This window comes from Gracilinanus agilis, chromosome 3, assembly GCF_016433145.1.
Source record: "Gracilinanus agilis isolate LMUSP501 chromosome 3, AgileGrace, whole genome shotgun sequence".
In the NCBI taxonomy this organism is placed as follows: Eukaryota; Metazoa; Chordata; class Mammalia; order Didelphimorphia; family Didelphidae; genus Gracilinanus; species Gracilinanus agilis.
Genome location: NC_058132.1, coordinates 298,558,136 through 298,579,734, shown reverse-complemented (window position 1 = coordinate 298,579,734; position 21,599 = coordinate 298,558,136). Strand labels below are relative to the sequence as shown.

Here is a 21,599-nt window from a genome sequence, read left to right as displayed (position 1 = left end):
CTTTAGAAGCACTTAGACTTTTTCAAAAATGGCTGTTAGAAATGGTTAATTCCAATTGAAATCACTACAACTTTGAACGTCATACCCAAAGCTCTGATAAAGGAGTTGAGCTTCTCTTCCGTATCATTAGATACAATGACTCTAACTATCCCCAGTTAGGTGCTTAGCGAAAGGCGACTGCGCTTTTATAGGCTATTAGGGGGCCGGGTATCATACTCACTCACTGTTAAAGTAAACAATTTAAAATATGTCTTCAGTATCTGTATCCCAGTGTACTGAAGCTACTACGGAATATGTACTCTCTTAATGGCCTGGAAGAGATTCCCAAGCCTCTGGATTAATATCATTAATATTGTAAGGTTTAAGGCAGTACTGTTAAGCTCTTACATTTACTTGCTTATCCCTGGCCATAAAATGGGAGAGTGGTTAGAGGAAGAGGATGGATAAGTACACTTGAAGAGCAAGTTAAAAATAAAAGGATGAACTCGACTCACTTGACTCCATAGGCAAAAATGGTCAGTCCAATCAACACTCCTATACTGCCATCCAGGTACCAGACAGATGCATTGTGCTTGAATACTTCTGCACTGAGTAGAATGGAGAAGCCCATCACTCCACCCACAAGTGAGTTGAAGCCTGGAAATGAGAAGCAAAACGTTCAAAGAAAGAGCATTTGACTCTGGCAGCCATCATCTCAGTCATCATACAAGAGAACCCAGACCCTGAGAATGTGCTGAGCTCTGGACAGCTTCCCGGGGCATGCACTTTGCCTCAAAGGGCGAACATCTGGAACTTCAGAGTAAATGTTCAAATTCTCAGAAGCCTCAAAAAATTCCCTTAAGGACTTCACATGGACATAAAAGAATAGCAGAACATTCAAAATGGAAGAAGTCTTAAATAGAATCTATTCCAACCCTCTTCGTTTAACAGATGGAGGCCCAAAGAACAGACTTTCTTTAGTTAATGCTAGAAATGGGTCTGAAGCCCACAATTCTCAGTCCCGTGTGATCTTACAAATAAGGTCCTGATGTAGAACCTAATAATCCTCATGATTTCTTCAATTTGAAAAAGAAATTAGTATTATTATTTTAAACCCCTTGGCTTTCATCTTAGAATCAATACTGTGTATTCGTTCCAAGGTGGAAGAGTGCTAAGGGCTAGGCAATTAGGGTTAAGTGACTTGCCCACGGTTAGATTTGAACCTAGGACCTTCCATCTCTAGGCCTGGCTCTCAATCCACCGAGCCACTCAGATGCCCCTCAAAAAGAAAATTATTGAGCACCTACTTAGTACGAGAGTCTCAATGACCCCAAATTTCCAGATTTAATTGTTGTTGTTTCAGTCATGTCCAATTCTTTATGATTCCATTTGGGTTTTCTTGGCAAAGATACTAGAGCAGTTCAGCATTTCCTTCTCCAGCTCATTTAACAGATAAGGAAACTGAGGCAAATGGGCTTAACTTTCCTGCCCTGGGTCACACAGCTAGGTAAGGTCTGAGGCTAAATCTAAACTCAGATTTTCCTGACTCCAGGCCTAGAGCTCTATTAACTGTACCACCTAGCTATCCCATCACAAAAATTAATTTGCTTCAGAGGAGGGAGTTTCTCTATAGGGATTTCCTCAAGCAATGAAATCCCAGACCCTGTCCCATAAAAAACCAGGATGTAATGCATTATGTATGTGTTGGGGATACAAAACCAAAGTTATCCCATCCCTCCAGCCTAGAAGTTGCATGGCTTCCTCAGACAGAGAAAGGGAGGCACCTCAGAATCTGTGGTACTCACTGAGAAAGTAGTCCAAGAGGGGTTTTGCTGGAGATAAAGAGTCATGCAGATCTTTCACTCTTTTCACTTCAAGGTGGCTTTATTTATTTATTTGTTTGTTTGTTTGTTTGTTTGTTTGTTTGTTTGTTTGTTTTTAAGCCCTTACCTTCCCTCTTGGCGTCAATACTGTATATTGGCTCCAAGGCAGAAGAGTGGTAAGGGTAGGCAATGGAGGTCAAGTGACTTGCCCAGAGTCACACAGCTGGGAAGTGTCTGAGGACAGATTTAAACCCAGGACCTCTCATCTCTAGGTCTGGCTCTTAATCCACTGAGCTACCCAGTTTCCCCCTCAAGATGGTTTTAGAGAGAAATCCCAGAACTTTATCTGGCCAGCAGCTGAGCAGCTAGACTATGCATAGAGGAAAAATCAGCATTCCTTAGAGTCAACCTTTTACAAACTTCTACTCTCTGCATTTCAGTTAAGGAGAGGTTGCAATTGTGCCAGAAACCACCTCAATTAACCCTAGGCAGTTCTTACTTGAATCCAAGGGTACATGTTTTTCCACCAGACAGTAACGTGTCATCAGAGTAGTAGACCAGTTCAAGTCTTGCCTCAGACACTGGCTGAGTGACTGTGGGCAAGTCACTTACCCTATCTCTGCCTGTTTCATCACTAGTAAAATTCAGATAATAAGCCATCGGGATATTGTGATGATCAAATATGATAACTCATGTAAAGTGTTTTGTAAAGTTAAAGACCCTTTACAAATGAGGGTGCACGATAATGGTTCTAAAGTACTCTGCAACCCTTAAAGTGTTATATACATGTCAATTATTATTATTATCAATTCACTTACAATTACCAGGCTTCCGGGTTGGTGATGATTTATTTCATTCCCTGAGGCTTCCAATGCCCTCCTGGTAAGCTCAAGCCATATAGGGTATGCTAGTAACCATTGAAGCCAGCATGGCAGAGGGTCGGGGTGGGAAGGGATGGATGCATGTACCCTTTTTAGTTGAATATACATCTTTAACATTTTCCTAAGTCTAGAGCAGTGATGGGCAAACTACAGCCCACGGGCCAGATGTGGCCCCCTGAAATATTCTATCCACCTGTGAGACATTATTCCTAGTCTGACGAATACAATGAGTAAGATACAATACAATGAAACTTCGAAAGAGTTACCTTAGAAACAGACTAAGAGGTAAGCATTTCCTTTCCTTTGGCCCCCTCTTTAAAAAGTTTGCCCATCACTGGTCTAGACAATCAACGAAATGATAAATCTAGCCATTCGGAGCAGTTGCCACTCTCTGAGAAGTAAATGCTTATGCTGAAAATTTAATAATTGACCTGGGAAGAGCTGAGTCCCCCACATCCCTGCTTCAAATCTAGACATGGAAGGGGGCCATAAGAGATTGAGTCTAGTCCTTGAATTTTACAAATGAGGAAACTGAGATTCAGAGAGAGAGACCTTTGCCCAAGGTCACCTGGATGATATGGCTTATTGGCAGAATTTGAACTCAAATCACTTAAAGACAACAGAGTGTGCTCAAAAGGAAGCTGTGCTGGGCATGAAGATATCTTGGCTTTAAGTTCCAGTTCCTGTATGACCTTTGGCAAGTTAGTTCATCTATCTGGATGGACTTCAGTTTCTCCACAGATCAAATGAAAGGGTTCAACTAGGTCATTATTAGCTCTAGCATTCGCTTATTCTCTGAAAAGATATATATTTTAAACCCTTACCTTCTGTCTTAGTTTCAAGTTGTGGAGAGTGAATTGAATTCTATCAATCAGCAACTTTTAAGTTACTCAATCAAAAACTCAAGTACCCCTACTTAGTACTGTACCAATTGCTAAGTATGAGAGTTCACAAGTCACTTGCTAGAGTGGGTGACAACTCCAGAGGCCACTGCCTGCCCCCCTCCCCTTGGGCAGTGCTAGGCAAATTGAAAGACTGTGATTGATTCCTGTAAAATGGGGGAGCAACAGGAAGTGACATCGAGAAAACTGCTTTAAAAAAAGCCTGCTCAAGGATTTGGTCTGGGACTCTGCATTGGTGAGCCAGATTGGAGGAAGAGACTCTTTCCTTGGACCTTGCGGTGGTGAGTGGAGTGATTCCTTCCTTGGTTCTTCAGGGAAGAGACCCTCTCTGTTCAATAGTGCTTTGGAAGGACAGTCCCTTCAGCATGAGTTCTGGTGATATATTCTTGGAGGTCTTAGCCTCTTGTGCAATGAAGATTCTCAGTGGATTCTTTAGCATCTCCTGGCTCTTCAGATTTTGGCTTCCTAATTAGGACTTTGGGTTCTGGTGAGATTCGCTTTCAGATTCACATTTGTGGTCTGGAGACATTAGGATTAAACTCAGGGTATTGGTAGCTAGGCAGTACTTTCTGTCTCTTTATCTACATTTTCCACCTTCACTCTTTCCACCTCTTTGTAAATAAAGCTGTAAAAGTCATTTTGACCTCAGCTGTAATATTTTTAAATCTGTGACCACAATATTACTTTAGAATTCTCATATTTAGCATAAAACCTAAATTTAAATTCTTATAAGGTCCAAGACAGAAGAGCAGTAAGAGCTTTGCAATTGGAGTTAAGTGACTTGCCCAGAGTCCCAAAGCTAGGAATTGTCTGAGAACAGATTTAATCAAAGGTCCTCCTGAATCCAGCCCTGTAACTTTCCACTGAGCCACCTGGCTGCCCCCTGAAGAGAGATTTAAAAACAAAAAACAAAAACAAAAACAAAACAAAAAACCTTTACCTTCTATCTTAGAATCAATAATGTATACTGGTTCCAAGGCAGAAGAGTGGCAAAAGGGCTGGGCAATAGGGGTTAAGTGACTTTCCCAGGGTCACATAGCTAGGAAGTGCCTGAATCTGGATTTGAACACAAGACAAGTCATCTAGCTGTCCCTAGAAGAGACTTGGTATCAATTCTTAGAAAGAAGGTAAGGATTTTATTTTTTTTAAAAGAAAGGAAAGGAAAGTGTTGATGTTCTAGGTCTTTTCTCTGCACATTTATTATAAACTCAAGTCATCTGCTCCAAACTTATGTGTTCATCACTAGTGAAAAGTTGATGGTGTGACTACAGGTACTATGTGCTGAGGCATATAACAAGACGCCATCTGTGTCTGGAGTCAGACTGAGACTAGAGCTCTTTCCCTGAAAACTCAACAGAATCATCGCCACCACTACCCATCACAAAAAGGGCTCATCTGAAGTCATTTTTGTATGTTTTATTCTGACCACAGCTAAAATGCATTATTCCCAGGTGAGGAAGATTGGGCACCATTTTTCTCTTTAATTTGTTACCACCAAAGAGGCAACATGATATAATGAGAAAAACACTGGAGAAAGAACCAGAAGAGATCTGGATTTTTGTCTCTACTCAAATCCATACTAGTTGGGTGATCTTGAGCAAGGTCCTTTCTGAATGTCATTTCCTCATTTTACAAATGAGAATAATAATACTCTAGGGCAGTAACGGCGAATCTTTTAGAGACTGAGTGTCCAAACTGCAACCCTCACACACATGTGAGGCACCTCCTTACACTTACCCCAGAGACAAGAGGAGAAGTGCTCCCATTGGGCTGCTGGGCAGAGGGGCAAGTGATGAGAGAAATATCCTTAGGCAAGTTTGGAAAGTGGGAGGGGAGCAGCCTCCTCTGGCTGGCATGCATGCCATAGGTTTGCCAACACAGGTCTAGGGATATTCCTTGCAACTCAGGTCCCCCTGACTGTAGACAATACACTCTATCCACTGTGTTATCTAGCTGCCCTTGAAGAGGGGTGCCATGTAAAGTTTTTCACACCAAATAATGTTGAAGATTAGCTCATTATCTTGGAAAACAAAGATTCTATTGATTAGATTTTTATGTAGACATGAGGAACCACAAAACTTCTTAGGAGGTGGACCACTCACACACACACACACACACACACACACACACACACACACATATATATATATATCTCCATTCCTTTAAACTGGCTGAGATCAGTCTCACTGACAGAAAGTTCCTCATTTTTCATTGTTGTTTCTTTACTTATGAACTTTGGGAGGGAAAGGAATCATAAAGAAAAAATAGGATGAAGAAGAGATATGTACCAGCATAGGCTCCTCCCCTTAGCTTCTCAACCCTGACTCTTCCCATCTTTATAATGGAGCACTCATGGGGGACATCCCTTAGATCAATGCTCAATGTTTGCTTCAAAGAGTGGACTAGCTTCGGTACTCTGACCAAATTATTTTGTCTCTCTCTTTCAATTTTCCCATCTTTAAAAAGAGGGTATTAGACTAGATTCTCTCTAAAAACTCTTCAGTTTAACATTTTACTATTCTGTGAGTCTAGGAAGGGAAGGAGACAGACTAATGTTTCTTTCCTAACATGACCACTAGATGTCCACTCGGCTCCATGAAGACAAAGCTAGTTCACACATATTCATGGCCAAGCATTAAAACACACAAAGTCAGACCTCTTCCCACTCACCCAAGCTCAATGTCCTATTTTTACCAAGGGCAAAAAGTGTAAGAGGGCAGAGTGAAAAAGAGCAGGGTCACAAACATAATTCGGTCTCATCTATGGATTTATTTAAACAGTTCTAGGGAACCACTTACATTTTCGACATGGATCACCTCTCCTGGTGTTGTTAGATGGCTTCAAATCAACACTATGATCTCAAAGAATCAGAATTACAGGTTAACTCCAGAGAGCAACAGAGAAAGACCCTTGAGTGGGCACAAGCCAGCAGTATCCCATTAAAAATGAAGCCTGGCATTCAAGAAGTCATTGAAAAGACTTCACTGTTGTTCAGTCGTTTTTTTAGTTCGATCAGTTATATCCGATTCTTTGTGGTCCTATTTGGGGTTTTCTTTGGAAAGATACCAGAGTTCGCTTGCCATTTCCGACTCTGGCTCATTTGGCAGATGAGGAGACTAAGAGACTTGCCAAAGGTAACACAGCTACCAAGTGTCTGAGGCCAAATTTGAACTTTAGTTTTCCTGATTCCGGACTCAGTACTCTATCCACTACACCCTGTAGCTGCCCCAAAAGATTTCACTGAGGATATACATAAGTGGAAAATGAGGTAGTCTAGTTCTGCAGCTAGATGACAAGATGGTGAAAATAACTGGATTGGCACATGACAATAATAATTACAGCTAATATTTTAGATAGCGTTTTAAGGTTTTCAGTGTGCTTCATTTTGGTGTTAACAAACTTTGGTAGAAACAGGCCACTAATCTGTATGTGAGATACTCTGCGGGCTACATATTGACTTAGTTTTGTATCTATGTTTTATTGTATTTTTGTTTATTTTAATAAATATCTCCAAACGCCATTTTAATGGTTCACTCTAGTGCCTGCCTCAGACTTGGCACCTCTATTTTACATAAAAATAATTATGACCATTACTAATAAACAGCACCCGTGTTAGGGACCACTAATTAGCAATAATAATCATTACTAGCATGCAGAGAGCACTTTAAGGTTTGAAAGGCTCTTTATGTGTGTTATCTCATTTGATCTTCACAACTCTTTATGGTAGGTGATATTATTGTCCCCATTTAGCAAATAAGGAAACTGAAGCTAAGAGATTAAGTGAGTGGCCACAACCACATAATAGGGGCCAAAGACAATAAATATTTGCACACATGTCCCCCCCTTATTCCAAGTCCAGGACTTTCTATACTCTCTATGCCAAACTGTTCAAAGAACCTAAAGATCTCCAATGAGTTGAGAGGTAGAAGAGGGACTTTTATGAGAATATAGAAAGATATAACCCCAGATCCCATAAGATGAGAAAATGAGCAGAACTTGTACCTAAAGAAGAAGCAAATACACCAACCTCCTACCTACCAAAGAGATTTTATTTTTAAATATCTAAATACCACTTCTTGACATGAGTTCCCTAATTGAATGACCCATTGGAGAAGATGGAATTTCTTTTCATTTATGCTTCCAAACTTGAAGGACTACCCCCAAATCAAACGTGATGGTTAGTCATACTTTTCAAATTTTTCAAGATTCTCTTGAAAAAGCAAGTTCCCTGTTTTATCAATAGCTTCTTGTAGATTAAGGGATGACAAATTCTGATGCATTCATTTTAAAGTATTTGGCTCACATTGTCTCTTGGTGCCTTCTTTTAAATGAATTAGTAGAAGGAGAGGCGTTTAAGTTGTCAGGATTCTCCCTACCCCATTCTCTTTATTTTTCTCTTTTTTCTCTTCCTTCCTTCCTTCCTTCCTTCCTTCCTTCCTTCCTTCCTTCCTTCCTTCCTTCCTTCCTTCCTTTCCTTCCTTCTTTTTTTCTTTCTAAAAACCCTTACCTTCTGTCTTAGAATCAATACTGTGTATTGGTTCCAAGGCAGAAGAGTGATAAGGGAGAGGCAATGGGAGTTAAGTGACTTGCCCAGGGTAACATAGCTAGTATCTGAGGGCAGATTTGAACCTGGCACCTCCCATCTTTAGGCCAGGCCCTCTACTCACTGTACCACTTAGCTGCCTTTATTCTTAAGGAACTTATAACTTAATAGAAGATACAAGAAATGAACAAGCAAGAATAGTCAAATAACAATATTTGTGAGGAGTGTAATGCAGAATTTATGCAAGATCTCTTGCATTTGCAAAATTACCCTAGGCAATCCTGTCAGTTAGGAGAATGGAACTCGGGCCGGGCAGGTGCCAGGCCCAGGAGCTGACAATTTGAGCTGGGACTATAAAAACCCCTGCAGAACCAACCTGGGGGTTCTGATTTCCTTGANCTTTCTTTCTTTCTTTCTTTCTTCCTTCCTTCCTTCCTTCCTTCCTTCCTTCCTTCCTTCCTTCCTTCCTTCCTTCTTTTCTTTCCCAGAATAACTTTGAGGAAACCAGGTTGGATTTATATTCTTTTTTATGCATTTCCTAATTTCCTGTTTTTATATCCAAATGGAAATTATCCTCTACAGATTATTACCTGGCACTAATTTATAACTATAATGTTATTGAATGCTGTGTAGCATTTTATTAATACATGGGATAAAAGAGAGCAGGTCTATATAAATGTATGCCTCTACACATAAATATTAAATGAGTTTATTGCACCAAGTCTTACACTTCACTCTCTTATTGAGATTAAAAGCAACAAATTGGTCTCCTTAAATATATTACTATTTTACCATGCATTTCTATGCTCTTTTCAGGGTCAATGGCTGAGTTGGTGGAAATGGCTAGTTTCATTCACATATCCTATTTGTTTTGACTTTTAAAAGTAATCTACCTCTTCAGATTTGTAGTTTAATACTTGTTTGGTGAATTCATGCCATTTTAACTCTTTCACTATCATTCCCATTTTGTTACATTTCTGTTATGGGGGCTTTATGTTAAAATATTATATAAAGCATTTGTAGCAGTTTAAAAAATAAAACCTTTAAAATTAAAAAAAAAAGAATCTATTGAAACTTAGGCTGACTCAGTGACCCATTATTCCCAGACCATCTAGTCAGTCTGCAGCTTTGTACTCCCCATTATTTGTCCCATAGTCAAATCACCCCCTACTTGTTTGTGCCTGGAAAATTATCTCCTACTCCTACCTTGGGGAGGAACTGAGAAGCAAAGGCCTAGCGTGTTTCACTGATGTAGACCCATCCAAATTGCCTTTCTGCCATTATGAGAGTTATTAATAAAAGCTGGCCCCATCTTCAAGCCATTGCTGATCCCCAGCGATCAGTCAATTGATTCATTTTCACCTACCTTAATAAACTCATTTTGTTCTCTTTGCCTTAGTTTTGCCCCATTGATTAGATTAAAAGGCCAAACAAATTATTTTTTCCTTTAATATGTCATCAGGAATAATGTCACATCACAGAGCAAATGAGCTGAAGAGCTCTTTACAATCTTCATCTTTCCAAAAAACAAGGCCCTCAGCAGCAGCGTCCCTGGGCCCCATCTCGTTACTGAGAGAATCACAGATTTAGACCTGAAATGGATCTGCTCAGAAGTGATGACCTCCAATCCCAAATCCTCACTTTATGGATTAAAAAAATGAGACCCAAATAATTTCAGTGATTGACTGATTGCCCAAGGTAACACAAGGAATAAGTAGCAGAACCAGGGTTCAAATCCAATAGTCTTTTTACTCTACTTTGATTGATCTATAATTTATCAAAGTCACTAAGGGGAAATCACTAGAACTAACCCTTCCAGAGCAAGGCAGCTGCCACTGGGAACTCCAGAGGGCTGTAAGTCCCAGTAAGCTGCATTTCTATTGATTTTAGGACTACTAACAATTCCTAGAGGTTTCTTACTGCTCATTAGCACCTCTCCAGGGTAGGTCATGGCAATTCTAATCAATCAGTTCTGTTCTTTGTTAACAAGTCTGGCCAAAGATTTGTCAAGGATTTTAAAAACTAACATAAACATTTACAGATTCCAAAAGAGTAGGGGTGGGGTGTCTGTACATGGATGCATAGAAGTTGAGGACTACCATTCAATTCTGTGAAAAGTATAATTGAAAAAAAATGTTTGTTAGTTTGAAACATAAATACAATAGTACCTAATGATTGACTTGCTTCAATGAATGTGTGCTGAAATAAGCATGATACTTTTAAGCAAAAACATTAGGGTTTAGGATTTGGGAAATAGTTCTTAGGCAGCCAAGAATACCCCCATAATTGGATCTATTATTTTTTTAATTTTATTTTATTGTAACGTAAAACATCCTTCAGTATTGGTCATTGTTGTAGCACTCATACATAACCAAAACCCCAAAATAAAACCATAAATACACTGATGTGGGAGATGATTACAATAGTTCTTTCTCTGGAGGTGGATAGCATTCCCCATTACAAGTCTTTCGGGATTGTCTTAGGTCTTTGCATTGCTGAGAGTAGCCAGGTTTTCACAGATAATTATCATCCAATATTGCTATCACTGTGTTTAATGTTCTCCTGGTTCTGCTTATTTCCCTCTGCATCAGTTCATGCAGATCTTTCCAGCTTTTTCTGAAATCATCTTGTTTATCATTTCTTATAGCACAATAGCATCCCATCACCAATATATACCATAATTTCTACAGCCATTCCCCAACTGAGGATGTCCCTTTAGTTTCTAATTACTACCTCAAAAAAGAGCAGCTATGTTTTTTTTTGTTTAAGTAGGTCCTTTCCCCTATTTTTATTATCTCTTTGGGATTCAGTAATTGGATCTATTATTAATTTACTTAACAATTCTTTTTTTCCTTCTTTGAGTATAGAGGTAAACTTTAACCTACTCCACAGATCCTATCTGTGGGTCCCCTTAATGAGGCTTTTGCTGCCTAAACTTAACTGAGGGAGTCTGTTGAGGATCCTCAGTGTCTCAATTACCCAATCTGTCCTGTCTGTATAGGCCAACACTTTCCTTTTCAGGGTATTTTTTTGAGTAGAGGGAAGGGAGTAACTCCATAACATAGTCAGCCTGGTGAAGGCATGAGCCAGTTTGCCCCCTCCAAGTTGGACTTTCAGAATGTAGCCCCTTTGGCTTAAGTGGATGCTCTCTGTAGGAGAGACAGTTTGCTAAGCTAAGAAGTCAGTTCCTTCTCTGAGGAAAAATGCTTGGCTCAGCCTGCCATAATGGAGAGCCCCATACTTCTGTCTCATCAGGGAGCAAATGAGCAGAAAGCAGCAACCAGGTGATAAGGAAGGCAAACGCCAGGGGTCTTGCTTGCTATTTGCAAAGCTCAGAGGGAGGCAAACACCACCCAGTCCAGAAATCTCAAATCTTAGCAGCCAGGAGGATTGTTCTCCTCCCCACCCCCCCTTCCCCATCCAGGGCACCCCTCTGCTCTCCCCCTTTCCCCTTTTGCACACAGGAATAGGAAAGCTGAAACAGGGGTAATTATAGTTTGGCTCCTAATTCTCCTGATCAATGAATGAACAAGTTCCAGGTCCTAAACAATACAATTAGCACAAGGATGTAATTACAGAGACAGATTTCCCTGCCACTTCTGCCTGGTAGGGGTCTGTAGCAAAACAGTCATTGTAAGGCCACAAAGTAGAAAAATCAGAAAAAAACAAATAGCAGCTCTAGGAGGCAAATTGTGCCTCCTGGTCTGGGTCTGGGTCTGGATCTGGGTCCTAGCTTCCATTCCGCTTCTTTTTTTCTGTTCTTTGAAATCATTCAAGTGACATTTCTGACAAATTCTAGGGCAAGACCCACTTGCAGGTAGCCAGCAATAGAGCCAGGCTGGTCTCTTCAGAGCAAAGGGTTCTTGGCCTTTCCGTATGTCATGGACCTCATGGGAAGTCTGGTGAAGCTTAGGGATCCCTCTTCAGAATGTTTTTCAATGCATGAAATAATATATATAGGACTGCAAAGACATCAATTTTATTGAAATAAAGATATAATTTTTCCCCAACTAGGTTCGCAGACATCCTGAAACCTATCCCAAAACCCAGAGAATATCCATGGACTTTTAGTTCTTTACTGGGCTTTTGTTTCTGCTTTTTAAACCCTTACCTTCCATCTTGGAACCAATACTGAGTATTGGTTCCAAGACATAAGAGTGGTAAGGGCTAGGCAATGGGGTTTAAGTGACTTGCCCAGGGTCATGCAGCTAGGAAGTCTCTGAGGTCGCATTTGAACCCAGGACCTCCTGTCTCTAGGCCTGGCTTTCTATCCACTGAGCCACCTAGCTGCCCCTAACCTGAGGGCTTTAATTCTATTTTATAGGATCATAGACCATCAGAGTTGGAAGGGGCCTCAGATATCACCTAAGTCAGCCCCTTGCCAACATCTCCCAGTCTCTTCTGGGCCAGTCCCAGTGGGAAGTTTGTTGCCTTCAGAGGAAACTACTCCATTTTCAGATAGTGCTAATCCTTAGACAATTCTTCATCATACTGAGCCTAAGTCCACCTCTTTTGACTAGTTTGTTCCTAGTTTGGTCCTCAAGAACCACATAGGAGGATTCTAAGTCCTTTTCTACGTGGCTCAGCCCTTCAAATATTTGAAGATGGCAATAATACCATCATCTGTTATGTAGAGATGGAAAGCACAAGAGGGGATGAAGGCACCTAACTAAAACTTGTTAGATAATTTATATATCTAATCACTAATCACTAGATAATTACTATATTGATATTGATGAAGATTAATACTAACAAGCAGGCTAACCCTATGAGTAGAAACCACAATGGCTTATGCCACAATGGCCACTCAAGTGATCCCCAACTCTGGAGTAGTAAGCAGAGTGTCTGCTCACTTCAACCTCCACCAAACAACTGTCTCAACCCTTCTCAACTGCCCCCTCACCCAAAGTTCTCCAAGGGGGGTCCCCTGGAATTCTGGGTGAGGCTGTCCCTGTATTTTGCAGGGATTCCATGCTTTCCATCTCTACATAACAGATCTCATTCTTAAACTTATACTTATAGAGTTTGCTCTGCTCTAAATCCCTTAGTTATCATCAATCCTCCCGTGATATCTGGAATCTCCCTCACCCTAGGCCCACCTCTTCTGGATGGATTCAAGCTTGCCAATGACCTTCCTAAAATGTGGCTCCCATTCTAGAGGCCAGATACAGTCTAGCCAGCCCAGAATATAATGAATGAGACTATTGCCTTCCAAACTCTGGACTTCTCTTACCACAGTCTAAGCCTGCATTCCTTTTCTGGCTGTGAGATCACTCTACTGACTCCAACTGAGCATACAGCCAACTAAAACAGTCAAGTTGCTTCAAAATTAACCACAGCCTATTCAGGTCTTCCCAGTGATTTTGTTTGCTTGCTTATTTATTTATTTACTTTTTGAGATCAAGCACAAGACTTTACAATTAATCCTATAAAGCTCTTTCTTGTTTATTTTGGCCCCATCATTTGCAAATTCTTGAGACTTTTGTGAATGAAACCTGCCACAAAGCTTTAAGTCAGTGAGTCAATAGAAGTGAGAAGAGATCGGGATTCACAGGAAGGGGAGCAGATGTTTGCTGGAGGCACCTTGAACTGAGATCATAGAGCCTGTTGTTAAATTTTCAGTAATGATCTCTGAAGCTCCTTCCAGGTCTAAATCTCTGATCCTAAAATCTTATGCTACTGAGCACTTGTGCAGTCTGCTATAACGGTCATGAATGAATGAATGAATAAATGAATGAAAAGATATTTATTTTAAGTAAGCACTTAGAAAAGCAAGACAATTCCTTCTTTCACGAAGCTTACATTTGAATGGATGAGACAAACATACAAAAGATTTTAGCTGTAAATCAGATAGAAAGATCTTACCATGATCCTTAAGGTAGAGCAGTAGGGCAATACTTCTTTTTAAATGTTCTTGTTTAGTCATTTCAATCATGGCTGACTCTTTGTGACCCCATTTGGGGTTTTCTTGGCAAAAGCACTAGAGTAGTTTGCCATTTTCTTCTCCAGTCCCAATGAGACACATAGAGTTAAGTGGCAGTGCTATTAATTACGCCATATCAGTTTCTGATGCTGAACCATCGAGAGTATTAAGGACTTGAGTATCAAGGACTTTCCTTTTTCTGGTCTTTAGTAGCCGTGGCCATTGAGAAAGTAATAGCTATAACCCCTTCAGAGGCAATGGTCAGGTTTCACCTCTAGAAAAGGTGCTTCCCTGGAAAATGGCTATTGGAACCAAACTATAAATTGGGCTCATGGTCTGTGAAAGGGAAGGATTATTACTTCTTCCCAAGGCTCTTGCTTCATGGTGGTATTTCATTGGTCGGGGTTGGCAATGGCCCAGATGACAGTACTCTTCTCTAAAATGAATGTCTCATGCGCAACCATAGATGTCTATATATATATCAACTGCATTTAGTGATACGATAAAGCCTGCAACCAAGGTAATCTGACATATGGGGTGTAAAATTGTTGTTGAACTTTATGCTAATCAAGAAGCATGGTTAAGCCTTCATGTGATTATTCTTGTTTTCATATAGTCAAATGAAGACTTTCTCAGATCAGCTAAGGGAGATGATGAGGGGAAAAGGAAGTTGATAAGGGAAACCAGAAGAAATCAAAAGGTCCTGACACCTCTGTGGAGATTTCTGAATCCATAATGCAAGGGGATATCGGGTTGAAATGACCTCCCCACTTCTTCAGCAAGGGATATCCATATAGCCAAAGGTCTTTAGAAGCCAGCACTTGGCAGGTGCCCTCAACCCTTGTATATTAGGAGTTGCCATGAAGCATGTCTGGAAATTCAGTTATGGGATTGCTCGAAGAGAGACGATCAGACAGGTCAAATCTCCATTTACTGCTGGAAAGGCTAGAAGTTAGGAATTCATTGGATTTAATAAATATCTCTAGGACAAAGGTCTGGTAGGAATGAGGGAGGAAAAGAGACCTTGATAAGAATTTTTTAGCAAAGTAGTTTCATCAGTTTGGATATATCTAATCTAGATGTTGGAAGGAAAGTTCCAAGGGACTGAAAATTTGATTAGGCATGAGTGATAGAAATAAAGGAAGTACTTTTGAAACAACTGAGGAGTGGTGGCTGGGGGGAGCAAGCATAGAAAGAGAAGCAGGAGTGATAGAATGAGTGGAAGCAACAGAGGTTATATACTTGGGCTTCAGCATATGGTAGTTTACTAGATTTTTAATAATACAATTAGGCAGATATGAAACTGGTTAGATAATTGGACACAAAGTATTATAATTAGTAATCAATGTCAAAGGCAACAAGACTCAGTAGATAAATTGCTGGAACTGGAGTTGAGAAGATCCAGATTCAAATCTTGCTTCAGAAACTAATTAGCTATGTAACTCTTCACATAGCGCTTAACCTCTGAGTCCTTTGATTTCCCCAACTGTAAAATGAGAATAATAATCTCACTTACCTGTCAGGCTTTTCAAGAAAACAAAATAAAATAAAATTATAATATTTGTAAAGCACTTTGCAAAACTTGAAGTGCTATCTAAATGTTATTTTTATTATTAAAATTATTTTCAAACTGAAGAAAGCCTTCAGTTAATTGTCACAGAGCTCTATCCTTAGCTTTAGGCTAGTCAACATTTTTTTTCATGACTGAAATGAAAATAGAGTGACATCCTTATGAAATCATTAGATGACATGAAACTGAAAGGGATAGCTAATATGGCAGAAACACAATCTGGATATTAAAAATATCTAACCTTGGCAGGCTAGAAGAATAGCTCAAATCCAATAAGGTGAACAGTTCAAATTTTCATAGCACTTAAAATTTACACAGTAATGAAAGGGGACTGCAAAGAGAGAGGCATTATGTACAGAATGAGAGAGACGATATTAACAGTGTACTCTTGCCTGTTCAAATAACAGCTGTATTAAGTTTGGTTCTGGGGGCTATGATTAAAAAAATACATGTTTAGATATACTTATATTTAAATATATTATAATTTATAAATAAATTTATTTATGAATTGAGTTATGGCCAGAGGAAAACAATATGGTAAGGGGACTGGAAACCATGTCTGTAGAAGTAGCTTAAAGAAAAGAATGTGGTGGAAGGTCATAGAATAGGGAAAGGTGTAATAATAAAGGAGCCAGTTAGGGAATGTTACATAGATGGGAGAGAGAGAAAGTCTATGTTGGTGAGTCTCTCTTCTAGCTCTCCCCTAGGACTGAATATACACTGGGAGATTTTAAAGGGGTGTCACCCCAAAACTGGGTGACCTGGATGGTCATGTCACCCCACAGGAGTTGGGGGTAAGGCTTCCCTTTAAGACAAAGTATGTGGTACCCCAATCTGATTTTGAATAAGGACGGGGTTCACACAAACCTTTCCTGAGGTCAGTCAATTTTACAGCAGGTAGTCCAGCTTCAAGATGGAGGCAGCCAGACCAAGCTGTGATTCCCCTCCCCCTCATTGTCTCTCAGACACTCCAGAACACTATCTGACTGATGAATGGCTTTTATTATTCACAATTTAGGGATTGGGGAAAGGGGTGAAGGGCAGAGGGATTTGGGGGTACCCTTTTCTCTATTCCTATGGAGTCCATCACTTAGGTGGGAACCTTAATGGCTCCCACTCCTAAGTTTCTCCCCTTGTCCCTTCTCTTGTTTCTATTTCTATTTTTCTGTTTCTATCCTTTTCTATAATAGTAAGTTAGATTGGAAAGGGTCTCTCAGCAAGGTTGGGAAATGGGTGAAGGAGAATAAAAGATCACTCCCAAAATGGAGTCCAAAAACTTAGCTGACTCTATGATTGAAGTCTTGATGGGTGAGATGAGAAGGAATGGCCTTGATCAGGGAATCAGGGTCTCAATTTCCAATAAAAGATCCTCAGGAAGCCCTCAGGACTGTATTCAAGCTGGGATGTCTTCCTCCTCCCTCTCTCAGTCCTCCGCCCGAAGACCTCTCCTCTCCTCCTTCTTCTGGAGACCTTCCCAGAATTCTCTCTGGTCTCAACTGTCAGCAACTGTCAGCAACTGCTTTTCTCTGGCTCCTTTTGTCCCATCCCCCTTGTACAAATCCCATCCTTAAAAAGGTATGAAATGAGAGCTAACTTCAAGTCTTTGATTGATTAAAATATGCTTAGACCCAGATGAAAGAACTAGGAACAATGAGTGAAAATCACATGACAGGTAGATTTATGCCCATAATTAGGAAAACTTCCTGACTATTAGAGTTGATCAAAAATAGAATGCTACTAAATGTATTTATTGAAATATTCATAATCTGAAGACATGACCACTTTTCAGAGATGCTCCAGAAGGAATTCTATCAAAGGGTAGGTCAAACTAAGGGACATCTTCCTCCCAACTCTGAGATTTTATGATATATTAAATTCCCCCCATTCTGCCAAGAACAGCAAGGTGGCACAATGGATAGATTGCAGACCTGTAGGAGGACCTGAGTTCAAATCTAGCCTCAGATATTGACTCAGTGTGACTTTGGGCAGATCATTTAACCCTATTTGCCTCAGTTTCCTCAGTTGCAAAATAAGTTGGAGAAGAAAATGGAAAACCACTCCAATATCTCTGCTAAGAAAACTCCAGATGGGATCACAAAGAATTGAACACAACTGAAATGAATGAACAGCAAAAAATTCCACAGGAGAAATAACAGGTTTGTTTGTTTTTTTTTTGCTGTGAACCCAATTGACCTTTAAATTATATAAATAACATTACGCTCACCCCAAATTCAAATTTTCATAGATTATGTTATCTTAAAATGCTTTGAAAACTTGAAAGCAATATATAAATACTGTGCTATTATTGCTGTTGTTCATATACATTGTGTTAATACTTATAGTGACAGGTCACAGCACAGGGTAACAAACAGAATACAGGGCTTAGTAAAGCCTAGGTCAGTGATGGCAAACCTATGGCACGCGTATCAGCACTGACATGGGTAGCCGTTTTCCATGACACATGGACGCATACAGAGAAGTATGGGGTAGCATGCTGAAGATAAAATATTTGCTGTAGTGTAGTGTAGACACTCTGTGCACTATAGATGACAATTCTACCTATATTAATTTACCTATTTTGGTTTATGAAAATACAGTTATATATTACAATTATACATTTTTGTTTTTTAAACTATAAATATTGCGAAATTATGGTTTTTTTTCTCAAAGTGACACACCATCCAAGTTATGCTCAGATTTTTGGCAAATTTTGATACACCAAGCTCAAAAGGTTGCCCATCGCTGGCCTAGGTTCATGCCTTTCTCTCACATATAACAGCTGGGACATAATGGAAACATCTCTTAAGTGCTATGTGCCATACCAGGAGTTCTCTATGCTTAAAAAGTCATATTTCCTTTATATATATTTTAAAATCTTCATTTTCTGTCCTAGTTACAACTCTAATATGGATGAACAAGGGCTAGGTAAATAAGGTTAAGTGACTTGCCCAGGATCAAAAATCTAGGAAATGTGTGAAACCAGATTTGAACTCAGGTCCTCCTGATTCCAGCCCTGGTGTTCTATCCATTGTGTCACCTATGTGCCTCTATATATTTATGTATGTAAAAAATACAAATGTGCCTCTGATACTTATTACAATGTGGCTATGAGCAAGTCACTAGACCTATCTGAGCCTCAAGGTTGTCTCATCTATAAAATGGTGCCATTAGACACTATGGTCTCTAAAGTCCCTTACAAAGCTATGATCCTCACAACATCTTGTGATCTCATTTGAATCCCTCTTCTAATTTATTAGGTTTGACTCTCATTTTAGAGGTTTAAAAAAATCAAAGGTGCCCCAGAAAAAGAGTGGCTTGCCACTACAGAGAATAATAAAAATATTCAACAGCCCTAGCCCCCATTCTCCCTTCCACTCAGACTAGGAAGATCTTTTCTCTAGAGTTAGAGGGAAAGCCACCTTTAATGTGTCCATCTGAGGTAACTCCTTTGAAGGGGATACATAGTGCATTTTAATGACTAAATCCCAGCATGTTTGCTTAAAAAATCCACTTTCATACCCTTATAGGCATACCTCATACGCTTGTAAACTTGACAGCTTTACACAGACCGGAGGCCTTAATTAACAGCACCAGGCCCAGAAAGCTCAGGAGGGTTGGAGGTGCCAGCTGTGAAACCCAAATGAGAAATCCCCACATACTAGCACTTGTGAAAACTGAATGTGCTATCTTTTACAGATGCTTGACAATAGCTTTAATGGAGGCAGGAAAACAGACTTCAGAGGAACAAATTAGTTCACTGAATAGTCAGATGGGATATTCACTAAGGTCACTTCCCTGGTCTTGGTCCTGTGAAACTAAAGACAAGCAGGGCTGCCAAAGAATAAATTGGCTAACCTGATTCTATTGAGGGAGAGAGAGAAAAGGGAAAAGAACTTCACATAGAGAATAGAATTCTAGCACGTCCTGAAAACCTGATTCAACATCTCTTATAAATAATAATGACTGTTTTTATCTTTCTGCTATAAGAATTAAATCTATATTATATTCTTGGCTTTAAAAAAGAAAGATGTCATTTGTACCCCCTAGGAGAGTCAGGCTTGCTTTCAGGGAGTGGTGACCCAGCTTTCTCTGGACTTTTTTTCCATATTTCTCCTTGATAAATGCAGCACACAAAAGAAACAGCACACATATCAAACAAGATGCCTGGGAAAAATACATAGAATCAGTCACCACATTAACTATTAAACAATGGCATTTTAAGCTCATGTTTTGCCTTCTTTTTCTCTTGTCATTTTTTATCCTAAATGGCCCAATGCTATTTCCTACTGACTGGTATAGAGAAGTCAAAGGAGGACAAAAAAGCCCCCTCAGCAGACCTCAGAGACATTTTCTAGAGGTTTAGTGTAATGGGAAGAACACTGGACTTGGAATCAGGAAAACTAGGATAAAGTCCCAGATCTTGCCACTTGCTGGTTGGGTGTTCTTAGCCAAGTTCCAACATCTAAAAATCAGTTTCTTGAGTTCTAAATAAAATGACAATTCCTACCTCCCAGGCTCCTTGAGAAAATCAAATGAAATCACATATCAAATGCTTTGTGGCAGCAAATAACTAACCGTTTAAGTATAAATTATCATTTTGTGAGCAAGGCTAGAATATGCCCCATAACTCAAAGATATGAAACAAAGATACAAACATCTTGCTTAGATCTTAGAGCCTAAATCAGTTGTTTGTCAGCATGGCCTATTCATCATTACAAGAAATTATGTCATTCTTTGTGAATTCCCTGGGCAGTGATGGAAAAACTTTTGGAGACCTTAGCGACAGAGTGCCCAAACTGCAAACTTCATGCTGCATATGAAACATCCCCTCCCACCCCACCTTACCCCAGACAGGGGAGGGAGGAAGCTCTCCCACTGGGCTGCTGGGCAAAGGGTCAAGTCAAATGATAATATCCTCTGGCATGTATGGAGAGAAGGAAGAGATCAGCCCCCTCCAACATGCTCTGGCACATGTGCCATATGTTCACTAAGGCAGCTCTAGGGATTACTAATCTATTTGATTCATTGTCCCCACACTCATGAAATATGAGAATATCAGCATCTAGCATTCCCCTAAAAGAAACCACCAGCTTCCTTTACAAGCATCTGGGCTCACAAGGCTTCAGTTTGTTTGTTTTTAATACTTTTTCTGTCTTGGAATCAATACTATCAGTTCCAAAGCAGAAGAGCTGTAAGGGATAGGCAAATGGGTTACCTGACTTGCCCAGGATCACACAGCTAGGAAGTATCTGATAGCAAATTTTATCCCAGGACTTTTGGTCTCCAAGCCTGGCTCTCTATCCACTGAACCACCTAGCTGCTACAGCAAGGTACAGAAAGGACTCTCATCTGAAACCAGGGAAGTAGTTGAGACCCTCATCTCTACCCCAGGGAGTTACAGTATTAGCCTGAGTCAGCTCCCAGCTAGGGAAAAGGACAGAATTTTTCCTTCTACAGTGAAGCTCTGTGTTTCCTTGATTTTCCTCCAACAACTCTGATCCTGTTTATACTTAATCCCTCTGCTACCATTGCTTTTATTCCAAGTAAGCATCATGGTTCCTTATCGTTGGTGGTGGTGGCTTCAGTTCTATTTTCTCTACTCTCTGTCATTTAGATAGTTTACAGAAGACTGTGCTAATTCCCTCCTTTCCAGGTCCCTGCTAGAAAAGGTAGATCATGGAGCAGTTGGGTTCTACTGGATCCTCAGCAGATGACAGTATAGGTCTTCCCTGTCTCCGGAGTTCTGAGTCCCTCAGGCTGTTTAAAACTCATACTATTAGAGATTTAGAAACAGAATAGATGGCCATTGATTAGGGAGCAGCTAATGGAAAATATTATTTGCTTTATGGTATGGCTCTCTGGGAAGGATTTGGGCAGAGATACTGTGCAAACCTTTTGGATACAAAGACAAAAAGGAAGCATTTCTAGTTAAAGTCACTTGCCATTTACTCAGGACATGATGAAGTTTGCCAGGTCCT

The 21,599-nt window shown here is 40.0% G+C and overlaps 1 protein-coding gene across 1 annotated transcript in view; it reads right to left on the bottom strand.

The window, feature by feature from the left end:
- Positions 1-21,599, bottom strand: part of TMEM163 (transmembrane protein 163) — a 295,232-nt gene that overhangs the window by 477 nt on the left and 273,156 nt on the right. Inside the window, exon 7 of the mRNA XM_044666616.1 lies at positions 495-636. Coding sequence (XP_044522551.1) covers positions 495-636 — 142 coding nt within the window. The remainder of the gene's footprint in view (positions 1-494; positions 637-21,599) is intronic.